The 13,134-nt window shown below is 45.0% G+C and overlaps 1 protein-coding gene across 1 annotated transcript in view; it reads left to right on the plus strand.

The window, feature by feature from the left end:
* LOC123368732 (NACHT, LRR and PYD domains-containing protein 3-like) overlaps window positions 1–13,134 on the plus strand; it is a 111,125-nt gene that overhangs the window by 20,229 nt on the left and 77,762 nt on the right. Inside the window, exon 4 of the mRNA XM_045013792.1 lies at window positions 9,598–9,920. Within this exon, the coding sequence (XP_044869727.1) occupies window positions 9,620–9,920 (301 nt within the window). The 5' untranslated portion in view covers window positions 9,598–9,619. The remainder of the gene's footprint in view (window positions 1–9,597; window positions 9,921–13,134) is intronic.

A 13,134-nucleotide genomic window follows, 5' to 3' on the forward strand; every position in this document is an offset into this window, starting at 1 on the left:
TCTGGAAATATAGATTCTACACCTCTTTTTCGGTAGTTTAATTGCCTGCCATTTGAACTGAACTTATAAATATTTATTTTAAAAAAACCAACCCTATTTTAAAGGAACATTAAGGTTGTAAAATCAAGCACTCAAAAGTTAAGAAATGCCAAAATGAAGGCTGTCTGTGCAATCTTAATTCAGCCCCCTTGTGCATCTGCATTATTATACTGTCTTTAGTTATATGATTACATACTGTTGTTGGTTTTTTTTCATAAGACCATGCCTTATTCAGTGCACAGACCAAATCAGGGCTGTGTTGTGAAGGAGGCTGTTGCCTGTAGGACCCCTGCCTCTTTTGTTGCAGAAGTCAAATGGTGTGTAGTGGACAAGGGCAAGGGACTGCAGGAAGAGAAATGGACGGTTTCATAGTAAAAGCAGGTGAATGGTGCCCCAGAGAACTGGATTCTATCCCTGCCTCTGCCACAGAATGTCCGTGTGATGCTGCACAAATCACTTAAACCAAAATGTTCACAACTGGCCACTAATTGTGTGATCCTCATTTTCTGGCTGCCTGACGGTTTGAGACACCTGGGGCCAGATTTGCAGAAGTGCTGAGTGTTCATGTCTGCAACTGAAGTTAATTGGAGCCATGTGTGATGAGCCAGCTGAGGTCACTCAATTAGGGTGAACTGCAGACAGAACGGGGCAGGCAAACCCCAAATGCTGGTGGATATTCCAATATTTAGATTTACCAAGCCAGAACAAAACAGCTTCTATAGTACCTCACTTAGAAATCCAAACAAAACAGTTATCGTAAAGTGCCCAACCTCAGGCCTCCATCCAGACACACACATCAAATATGATGATGATTATTGAAAATCTTCTCATCATATAAAAGAAAAGGTTCTTCCAACCCCAAAGGATCAGCCACACACCGAGATCAAATTATAACTTAGATCTTACCCCAAATAGACACTTATAACCAATTCTTATTAACTAAACTAAAATGTATTAAAACAGAAAAGAGAGAGAGTGTTGGTTAATAGATCAATATGCAAACAGACATGAGTTCAATTCTTGAGGTTTAGATACTTAACAGAGGTGATGAGTTTGTAGTTGCCAAAAGTTGCCCATCTCCTGCTGTTCCCCCTCCCCCACAGCCTCAGCTCACTGTGCCGCCAGTGCAATGCTCTGGGCAGCAGGGCTGTGAGCTCTTGCTGCGGCTTGACCCAGTGCTCTGTGCTGTGCAGTGCCATGGCTGGCTCCACCTGGAGGGTGTGGCTGCCTGTCCTGGTGCTCTGGGCAGCATGGCTGTAGCGCCGCGAGCCACCAGTGCTCCAGGCAGCACGGTAAGGGGGCAGGGAGTGGGGGGGTTGGATAGAGGGCAGAGGAGTTTGGGGTGGGTGTCAGGGTGTGGGGGTGTGGATAGGGTTGGGATAGTCAGAGGGCGGGGAACAGGGGGGTTGAATGGGGGAAGGGATCCACTGGGGGCAGTCAGGAAGGAGAGAGGGGGTTGGATGGGGCGGCGGGGGGCAGTCAAGGGCAGGGATTCTAGGAGTGCTCAGGGAGAAGAGGTGGTTGGATGGGGCAGGAGTCCTGAGGGGGCAGTCAAGAATGAAAGGAGGGGTTGGATGGGGCGGCTTGGGGCAGTCAGGGGTGGAGGGTCCAGGGGCAATCGGGGACAGGGAGGAGTGGATAGGGCAGGGGTCCAGAGGGGGCCGTCAGGGGACAGGGAACAGGGGGGTTGGATGGGGCAGGAGTCCGGGGGGGCCATCGGGGGCAAGAAACAGGGGGGTCACATAAGGGGCAGGGGCTGGGCCATGCCTGACTGTGTGGGGAGGCACAGCCTTCCCTTACCGGACCTAGATACAATTTCAGAAACGCGACGTGGCCCTCAGGCTAAAAAGTTTGCCCACCCCTGCCAGAGGTGTCCAATGTCCATATTCAGGGTGACCTAGGGGTTACAGTGGATGAGAAGCTGGATATGAGTCAACAGTGTGCCCTTGTTGCCAAAAAGGCTAATAGCATTTGGGGCTGTATAAGTAGGGGCATTGCCAGCAGATTGAGGGACGTGATCGTTCCCCTTTATTCAACATTGGTGAGGCCTCATCTGGAGTACTGTGTCCAGTTTTGGGCCCCACACTACAAGAAGAATGTGGGAAAATTGGAAAGAGTCCAGTGGAGGGCAACAAAAATGATTAGGGGGCTGGAGCACATGACTTATGAGGAGAGGCTGAGGGAACTGGGACTGTTAAGTCTCCAGAAAAGAAGAATAAGGAGGGATTTGATAGCTGCTTTCAACTACCTGAAAGGAGGTTCCAAAGAGGATGGATCTAGACTGTTCTCAGTGGTAGCAGATGACAGAACAAGGAGTAATGGTCTCAAGTTGCAGTGGGGGAGGTTTAGGTTGGATATTAGGAAAAACTTTTTCACTGGGAGGGTGGTGAAGCACTGGAACGGGTTACCTAGGGAGGTGGTGGAATCTCCTTCCTCAGAGGTTTTTAAGGTCAGGCTTGACAAAGCCCTGGCTGGGATGAGTTAGTTGGGAATTGGTCGTGCTTTGAGCAGGGGGCTGGACTAGATGACCTCCTGAGGTCCCTTCCAACCCTGATAGTCTGTCATATGATTCTATGACTCCAGTCAATGACTGGGGATCTCAATTCTTGTGACTTAAGGTTTCCCCCTCTTGAAACCCAAAGCAGAACTGAGATGAAGAAGGATCCCGTCCCAGGCTTTTTATATGTTTTTCAGTAGCCTCTTGGCCTTAGAGAATAATAGGCTTAACCTTCTGTTTGTCAAACATCCTGGCAATTAGCAAAGTGTAGTTTATCCATTAAACAGTACAGATACAGTTTATCACAACCTTCAAAGAGACATATAGACAATAATACTATTTCACTCAAGTGTCATCCTAAATCTTAATATTCCTTTTTTGATCTTTGAATCAAAACTATAGAAACAAAGAACACTTGTTTGCTTACATCACAAGACCCCAAGCAAACATCCACCCTTCTATCTCTAACAATGCAGGCTTTGCATTTTAAAGCTCAATTCTAACCTAATGCGATACCCCACTTTTCATTTACATATCCTCCTAACAAGTCTTTGAAGTTCGGCCATGGGTCATGTCAGTTAATTAGTTAACTCTTTCTGGCCCTGCATTACCTTTCAATGAGATATTATATTATTCCCATATAACGTCACACCATGGTTTGAACAGCTAATGTGCTTTAAAATGTTAAATAATCTGGAAATTCAGGCCCCAGTTAACCTAAGTTGAGCTCCCCACATGAGTGGATGTTTTTGAAAATTTCAGCCTTAATCTCCGTGCCTCAGTTCCTCCACTGTAAAGTGGGGGTAACAATAACCCCACACGGAGATGTTGTGAAGATAAATCCATCTGTGGTTGTTAATTACTCAGTAAGGTTACAGCATCCTAGAAAGGCCCTGGGAGAAATTAATAATTCTGTGTTCAGTGCAGAGGTTGCGTGTTGTATGTGGAACAACACCTGGGGCCACACATTGAATCGGGAGGGTGAAAAGAAATATTGACTCTCTGTTCCTTCAGTGAATGAGGCAGGGTCCTGTGGGAAAATGTTTTGTGACGAAAGACTGTATCATGGTACAGACGCACAAGTGGGCAGAACTCAGCCTTTTGACAGCTTGACTTTGTAACATAACTATTTTAACGTAGGGTTTACTTGTTGGGTGTATGGCAGTGTACTCCCAATTATCTGAATAGCATGGGGGACACAGGGATTATTTGCATAATCAAGAGTTCAGATAACTGAGACGCCAGGGCATGGCCCTGCTTGCTCACTTCTGGGACAGCAAGACTGCAGAGGGCTCCTTGTGCTGCCACAGGCCTAGTGACATCTGATCCCTGCAGGCACAAGGTGCAGGGAAGGCTGCAGTCCTGGCAGGGCAGAGAAGAATCCTGGCCGGGGTTCTCTGCTCTGCACTTCTAGTACCACAGCCTCCTTTCTTCTCCTTGCACCTGGAGGGACCAGGTGACAATGATCCTGTGGCAGCACAGGGAGCTTTCTGCAGGTTTGCTGTCATGGTCCTACTCACTCATGACAATGGGTCTACAGAGGGCTCCCTGCAGTGCCACGGGGCTGGTGACACCCACTGCCCTGCAGGCAGAAGGTCTCTGCACTATTACCCGAACCTCTGAGATACATGCTGCAGAGGGGGTGTATCTCAGGCTGGGGGACAAGGAAGAAATTCAGATAGGGCTATGGTTCAGATGATAGGATTTTGGATAAATGCAAGTATGCCTCCTCTGAAGCCCCTCATGTGGGGAGCCATGTACAGTCAACCTCCTGGCGTTCTTCCCAGCCCCTCCGTCCCTTTCAGCAGAGACACTATCCTTGGCCAGATCATTAGCTGGTATAAATGAGTATGGTTCCACTGATGTCAGCAGAGCTGCACTGACTTACCCTAGGGGAGGATCGTGCCCCAGCTGTTAACCAGGCAGAAACCCCCTATTCTGGGACCCCTCCTAAGCGGAGCGGGACCCATGGATTCATTGTCACCATTCTTCTCATTGTTCTGCTGAAATGAATGGCAAATGTCCTGTATCAGAGGGGTAGCCATGTTAGTCTGGATCTGTAAAAGCAGCAAAGAATCCTGTGGCACCTTATAGACTAACAGACGTTATGCAGCATGAGCTTTCGTGGGTGAATACCCACTTCGTCGGATGCAAATGTCCTGTTTCCACTTCTCAGTAGAGACAGGAGTTTCTGGGGACTGCAAATGAAAACAACAAATGTGATAAATTCTTATTGTAACAGAAACCAAAATGAGAATACAAAGCCCCAAATGGTGCAGGGTGTCGAGCAAGGAGTCATCTCTGGGGGCTTTGCACCCGAAGAGGAGCAAATCTTTCAGGAATAAAGGAGTTTACCCTGGAAAGACAATGGCAATAAAGAATTTCACAGGGGTGTATCAGCAATGCCTCCTCTCCCCCTCCATTTGTCAAGCAACAACTCCTGTATAATTGTAAAAGTGACTTGTAAAGCTGTTTCATGCTCTTTTTTTAAGCTCATGAAATTCCTGGTACATGAAGATCCACTTCTGCTCAATTTATTTTTGTTAAAAACCCTGTTTTCATGATTTGTAATTTAAAATAATGATTCTGCCCCCTCAGAAAAACGAGAGTAAGAAGGATGTACACCCCACCTCCTACTGATATCACTAATACTTGCGTATCTAGCAGATGCAGAGAATGTTCCCCATTCTCTATCACACTCTATACTTTATACGTTGTTTGTTTGTCTTAGTTAAAGCTTCTACACTACTTTGAATCTGTGTATTTTATTTTCTTCCAATACAGGGTGTGTGGGAGGGGAAAAGAGATGAAAACATCTATGGAGTTTGTGATGTCACTAGTCGCAGAAAACACTTGTGCAAACTGCTGAGGCCAAAGGGTGCATCCAAAAGGCAAGCTTCTAGGAGGAATGAAAAACAGACAAAAAGATTTGTGTGTGTGTCACTGTCATAAACAGATAGTTAAGGGTTAATGCCTCTTTTACCTGTAAAGGGTTAAGAAGTTCACCTAGCCTAGCTGACCCCTGACCAGAGGAACCAATGAGGGGATAAGATGTTTCAAAAGGAAGAAGAGAAGTTTCCTTTGTTTAGAGTCAGTTTCAGTTTTGACGGGTGTGGGAAAGCTCCAGAAATCAGCCTCTTATCAAGTAGTGAGTATTAGTGAAGGGAATAAATAGGTTTATGTTTATTTTCTTTGTAACTTGTCTTGGGCATTAGGGAATAATCAAATGGGTATTTTTTGTGTAACCAAGTTTTTGCCCAGGGGAACATCCTCTGTGTTTTGAATCTGTTGTCTGTGAGATCAGCTTGTATGCTATCTCCCAGAGGGTTTTCTTTTACCTTTCTTTTCTTTAATTAAAAGCCTTTTTTAAGAACTTGATTGATTTTTCCTTGTTTTTAGATCCAAGGGGATTGGATCTGGACTCACCAGGGAATGGTGGAGGAAAGTTGTGGAAGGAATGAGTAATTCTTCCTTGTTTTAAGATCCAAGGGGTTTGGATCGGTGTTCAGCAGGGAATAGGTGGAGTCTCTCAAGGCTACCCAGGGAGGGAAAGGTTTTGGGGGGGAAGACAGAGTTTCCCAAATGACTCAAACTATTTGGGTGGTGGCAGCCAGACCAGATCTAAACTGGTAATTCAGTTTTGGGGTTCACATTGTCGGGGATTCAAACCCCAACAGCGAAGTTCGTTGTCTGACCGCAGAGAGACAGGCAACACCAGCAAGGTCTGATGAAAAGTTCTTTATTGACAAGTGCACGTGTCAGTAAAAGAACAGCTCGTATCCGAAGAGAACCAGCCCCCCCTTTACAGCTTAGTATTAGCTTATATAGACAGTTTTATTACGTCATAGATCATTCACTAGAACAATCCACCCCCTTTGTCTAACAACTAGAAATTAGACACCTTTTAATATATACACATGCCTAGTCTCTACAATATTGAATTGTTAATATCTCAACAAGCGCCAAAGGTTAGGAATGCGAGGGAGTTAAAAACACACCGAACACTAAACCAAGGAGTAAGAGTCAGAACTGTGAGATGCTTGTATTTCTTATCAGTTCCTCAGACAGTTTGTTTCTCAATATAACACAGCTGGTCCCAGCCCCTTCACTGATCTCACTGTTTCCCAGGGCTTTGTGAGACAATGCTGCTTCTCAGTATTTTCCACTCTGGGATTACCCAGAAACCTCTGTTAGCCTGATTCCAGTCAGGTTGGCATAACTGGGTTTTGTGCTGCATCTTTATTCAGGCCTAACAACATGCAGGTCCCCACATCTGTATTCTAAAGTCCAGAGTGGGGGTGAAACCTATGACAGTCACACACGCAATTAGTACTAGGAAGTCTGAAAAAAATATGAGGGCTGCTATAGAAATTGAGAGAGCTCTGAAGGTCAGCTTTAACTGGAGATGTGTTACTTTTCCTTTACTGCAGAAATAAACTGAGCAAATCATTTCCTGTTCCTCTTTCTACATTCTCTAGTCATCTGTGTTTCAGCATTGAGAAGACTGAGAGAACAAATCAAATGAGGGTTACCAGCTGTTGTTTCCATTAGCTGTCTGGCTAACGGTAAATACATCATTCTCTGGGGATAGGCTAATTCTAATCTGAACATGTTACAGTTTATACATTCAGGTTGTGGGACCTGTCAGAATGGGCGCTAGTCAGTATATCAGAAGTTACCAATGCTACCCTTCACCTTGTCTGTTACAGCTCCATTTTGTTTCTTAAAGCTGTCCCCTTACTCCATTTTGTTCTTGTTCTCCTCTGTGGCAGCCCTCTGGCTGTTAAGTTATTTACCAGGGCCTCTGCCCTTCTCAAAGGGAGGGCCCCTTAAGTTGTTTAACAAAAGCCATTGCCCTTCTCAAAGGGATGGCCACTTGTGCTAAGTGGGACCACTGCCCTGTTCAAAGGGTTAGTCCTGTTATCACCTTGTTAAAACCTGGGCTTGGTGTAGGGTAGGCTCTGTCCAGAGCTGCAAGACTATTGTGTTTTTAAGATCCTGGGCATGAGTCATACCTCTGGGCTCAGGACTAGTCCAAACATATCTTGGTGGCTGCCTGCAGTTTTTTTTCTCTGCCTTCTCTCCTACCTGTAAGAGGTGGAGCCAATCAGAGTTACTGGCGGGAAGCTGCTAGGGTTTGCCTTTATAAACAGACATTTTTTGAACAGACTTCAGAAAGGTTCTTGCATTGCTGCCTGGTCTGATCAACCAGGGGTTCTGGGGGACCTTTCTCCGCTCTCATTTTATTTTTGAGCGTACCCCCGTTTTTGAACCCCCCCCCCCCCCCCCCGAAGAATGAATTGCTGCCTGAGAGATCTCCTGATTATCAAGACTGTACCGAGCCTTCTGATGTGCTTGCTGTTTCTGCCTCTACTGCTACCTTGGGGGATGGTAAGAATCCCTCTGTGAAACTTTCTATACTTTTATTTTATTATTTTAGCTGCTGGCTCTGTCTCCCCAGCACACAGACTCAAGCTAAACCTTGGTCTGTGTCCTAAAACCTCTCTTACAAACCCTCCCACCCCCATCCTGGCTGCTGGCTCTGTCTCCCCAGCACACAGACTCAAGCTAAACCTTGGTCTGTGTTTTAAAACCTCTCTCTTAAACCCCGTGACACTCTGCCACTGAAAATAAGTTTGTGCTGCTGCTAAGTTCTGCTCCTGTGGGCTTTGCCTTGGACTGTTTTCAGCTGTATCCACTGCTGCAGTCACCCCACCCCCCTTCTTTGGAGCTGTGTCCTGGACACACACCACTCAGCCCTCTGGAACTATCCTTAGCATAAGGTGCACCCATTAAGTTAAGTTTAGCATTATACTTTGTAAGTTAGGCTTAGAGAATTGTTGCATTGTGTTTTAATTTGTGTAGTCTTGGTTAAGTTAGATCATAGATAAGATTTTGCTGTGTTCTGTATAATTGTAATTAAGTCTGTCTTCCCACTGCATGCCCCCAGCTTCTCTGTGTCCTTCTACCTTGTTACACTCTCCTTGCTGCTTAAACTTATAGCCTGCTTGTTCTCTGTGTGTCTGTGCTCCTACTGCCAAACCTCGATTGTATTGCTGAAGTCTAGCACAAAACCCCATTGGTTACTTTTTTCTCACTGATACCTCTCACATTCTACATTTACACCACTGTGACACATTTTTACCTAAAATTGTTTGCTATTTAACACATTTTATCCGTAACTGTTAGTTGGTTATATGCTGCTGTGACACACCTTTTTACATAGAAATCGCTAGCTACCTGTTACATTTATACCTCAGTGTTAACTGATTACCCACTGTATTGTATCCTACTGTGTTGTACCCCACTATTGAAACCCCCTTACTGTTCACCAAAAAGAAACCCCTCCCCAATTGTCTACCTTAACAACCCCATACCCCTCACTATTGAATTTTCCCTGTTTTTTGCATTTGCTTAATAAAGTTTATTTTGCACCCCACCTGTGTGGTAATTGCTCCCCAAGATCCCATATACCTGCTGGCAGGGACACACTTTTCTGCTCTGGTATCTAAAACTCTTCTGAGGCCATGCAAAACTAACAGTGGGTCTCAGTACACAGGTCCTCATACTCCAGGACTGTGATGTACAGATTCCAGAGTGCATTGGGTTGTTTTCTGAAATATTTTAAATTAGGGGGGGGTCCCATCTCTGTGTTCTGAAAGCCATGTTAATGATAAATATTATTTTAGCACCTTTGCATACATTAACTAAGCTGCACAACTCCCTGGTATTCTAGAGCTGTATGATTATCCTCACTTTACAAAGGGAGAAACTGAGGCACAGAGAGAGATGAAGTTCAGTGACAAGTATCAGAGGGGTAGCCGTGTTAGTCTGGATCTGTAAAAGCAGCAAAGAATCCTGTGGCACCTTATAGACTAACAGACGTTTTGTAGCATGAGCTTTCGTGGGTGAATACCCACTTCGTCGGATGCAAGAAGTTCTGTGAGTCCTTTGTGAGGCGTTACGAGCCCCAGTATTGAGTTGCTTTTTTTCTACATGAGAAATACAGTATTGTGATTATTCCATATTAATTATTAACAGAAATTTACTTTGTATTTTAGTTTTGTTTCCTGATACCCATAGATGGGAAACCGAAGCAGCAGAAATCTCACTGCTCGTATGAGAAGTGATCTGCTCATACGAGCCCTCGACAACCTTTCTCAGGAAGAGTTCAAAAGATTTAAAGACAAACTATCACACTCTGACTTTGAGGGGAAAGGTAACATCCCTCGAGGTCGGCTGGAGAATGCTGACAGGATAGACACAAAGAACCTCCTGATCCAATTCTATGGTGAAATTGCTGCGGTAGAAGTAACCACAGATGTTTTCACTCAGATCAACCTCAGAGATGCTGCTGCTAAACTCAGAGAAGAGAGAGAGAAAGGTAAGAAACTAAGTTACTGTAAAACCTGGGAGTCTGCCCCCCGCCAGGAGCAAAAGGAGAAACAGGCTGATGGCAGAAATGGCAAGTTCTAAATCCCAGCTGGAAGCCAGGGGGATGCAGAGCAGAGATGCCCAGAGTGGGCCAGATTCTCTGACCTGCTCCACTCCCTTTTCACCATTCAGCTGAGACAAGCGGAGCAGAGTCAGCCTGTAACTCACCATCTGAAGATATCCCCAGTGTGGGGAAGTCCCCTGTGGTTGCAGAGCCAACATAGCAGTGCAGAATGTCATGGGCAGAGAGAGGTGGGGAGAAGTAACTGGAGTTCATGTCCAGCCACAGCACCATTCTTTGGGGACACGCCCAGGCTGCTCTAGACTGTGCTAGGGCTGGGATGCAGAATCAAGGATCTGTAACTAGAAGCTGATCACAGCAGAGAGGCTGGCCCAGGATGTTTTCCCCAAACAGCTGACTGGCCCCATGAAACCTTTCTGGGGTTTCAGGCAGGAACTTTATCTCCAAGGCTGTTTTTAATTAAAGAAACAAATTCAGTGAAATACAAACTGCCAGCACTTTTTTTGTCTTTATTTTTGAGATGGAGAGAGAGGGTATTTTATTCCCCTGAGTTAAGCAGCCAGCAATCCTGGAGAACTGCAGTTCCTAAGGCCACGGACTCCATCCAGAAATAATAGTATTGTGTTAGCCACACAACATTCCAGGATAATGTGGTGTTAGGAGCACACTAATGGGCCTGATTCTAAACTGCTTTATACTTTGTATAGTCATTAATCTCTGTGTAAAATGAGCACTCGGTGGATGTCCAATGCTACGTTTACTACAAGCTGAGTGGAGATTTCTGATATTGTAGCTTTTTGCAGCCTCTTTTGCACTCACTGGGCTCAATCCTCAGCTGTGCGAGAGCAATACCCAGTGGAGCTGATGGCAGGAAGGCGAAGGTGATTTTACAATAGCCCATTCTGGCAGCGGAACCATAAGGGTCCGTTCAGGCAGCTGGCAAGGCACACACTCTTTCCCCAGCCATGCCCCCAACACAGCTCCTACGCTGATCTCCACAAGGTGCAGTGGGTACTGCTGGTTACATAGGCCTTCCCTGTCCCTCTCCCCAAAGATTCCACCACACAGTGGAAATCCCCAGGAGGCTGCTTACAATGGCTATATGGTCCTCCTGCATCATCAAAGAGCACAAATGAGCCATATCAAGGCTGATGATGTGGTGCAATTTGCACAGGTGCAAATGGCTACCCAAGGTGCAGGGCAGTGGAGAACCAGGCTCCCTGTTTTCAGTTCTATAAAAATATTATTTGGGGATTAAATTCCTCATGCTGTGTGACAGCCCAAAAGTAAGTTTTGAGAAGTATCATAATGCATTCATCCTCTTGAGCTGCTTACCTGGGGGAGTGGAGGGGAGAAGGGGCGAAATAGACGTTTAAAAAAATTCTGTCTTGCTGTATTATATATAAAGAAGACTTGAGTGTTTAAAGTATTTTTTGTTCAACTTAAGCTTCTTATATATGGTTGTGAGAAAAGATATCTTAAAAATATTAATGCTGTGGATGACAGGATGGACTGCACCCTCAGCAAGTTCGCAAATGACGCTAAGCTGGGGGAAGAGGTAGATACACTGGAGGGTAGGGTTAGGTCTAGAGTGACCTAGATAAATTTGGAGGATTGGACTAAAAGAAATCTCATGAAGTTCAACAAAGACAAGTGCAGAGTCCTGCGCTTAGGACAGAAGAATCCCATGAACCACTACAGGCTGGGGACCAACTGGCTAAGCAGCAGTTCTGCAGAAAAAGACCTTGGGATTACAGTGGACAGGCAGTTGGATATGAGTCAGCAGTGTTAGTGAGCTTATTCCTTCACTCTCACACTTCCCTGGTCCTTTTCGCATGAACAGAGAGCAACAATACCCGAAGTCCGAAGTTGCAAACAATTTGATGTTTATTGGGGTGAATTTTCAGCAAGCTTAAATGCAAGATCCTTTTTCCTTATTTTCAAATCCCAACTTACTTCCTGTTTGCCCCTAATTTATATAGTAATATTCTTAGCTATACCTTAACCAATCATTCCACTAAAACTTACCTAACCAGTCCTAACATATTGTAACATGATTAGCTAACCAATTATATCTCACCACCTTAATTAGTTTACACCCAACAAAATTAATTATACAGCAGACAGAAACAATTACAGAACCAGACAGAGACCATGCAATTAAACATACAAATCAATGCGGAAGTGAGGATTTCACAACTACATTTATAAAGACATAAGGGTTTTACAACTACATCTATACAGACATAAGGGTTTTCCAGCTGTGTCTATTGATAAGTGAGTTCTTACCAGACAGAAAACTATCAAACTAAATTTCCTTTTACATGTTCTGGGCTCCTCTCTTTTTCTGGAGGTGATAGATCAGATCACCTTCCTAACAGCCCCTGATTGCCTTATTTCAATATAACTAAACAGGGCCTCAGACTGTCACAGTGAGAGAAGGCCCTTACACAGATAGAATTAAAATCATTGGCTTTCTTTTATACCTCTATAACTAACTAAGTAATAAAAATAGACCTAAATTCTTAAAGTATAGGCCTTTGCAGACAGGCTTGAATATCTATATCCTAACAAGCAGTGTATCCTTGTTGCTAAGAAAGCCAACGGCGTATTGGGCTGTATTAGTAGAAGCATTGCCAGCAGATCAAGGGAAGTGATTATTCTCCTCTATTCGGCACTTGCATCCAGTTTTGGTCCCCCCACTACAGAAAGGATGTGGACAAATTGGAGAGAGTCCAGAGGAGGGCAACAAAAATGATTAGAGGGCTGGGGCACATGACTTATGAGGAGAGGCTGAGGGAACTGAGTTTATTTTGTCTGCAGAAGAAAGAGTGAGGTGGGGATTTGATAGCAGCCTTCAACTACCTTATGGGGGGTTCCAAAGAGGATGGAGCTAGGGTGTTCTCAGTGGTGGCAGATGACAGAACAAGGAGCAATGGTCTCAAGTTGCAGTGGGGAAGGTCTAGGCTGGATAGTTGGAAACACTATTTCACTAGGAGTGTGGTGAAGCACTGGAATGGGTTACCTAGGGAGGTGGTGGAATCTCCATCCTTAGAGGTTTTTAAGGTCTGGCTTGATAAAGCCCTGGCTGGGATGATTTTGCTCGTGTTGGTGCTGCATTGAGCAGGGGATTGGACTAGAT

The sequence above is a fragment of the Mauremys mutica genome, chromosome 4 (genome assembly GCF_020497125.1).
Source record: "Mauremys mutica isolate MM-2020 ecotype Southern chromosome 4, ASM2049712v1, whole genome shotgun sequence".
NCBI lineage: Eukaryota > Metazoa > Chordata > Testudines > Geoemydidae > Mauremys > Mauremys mutica.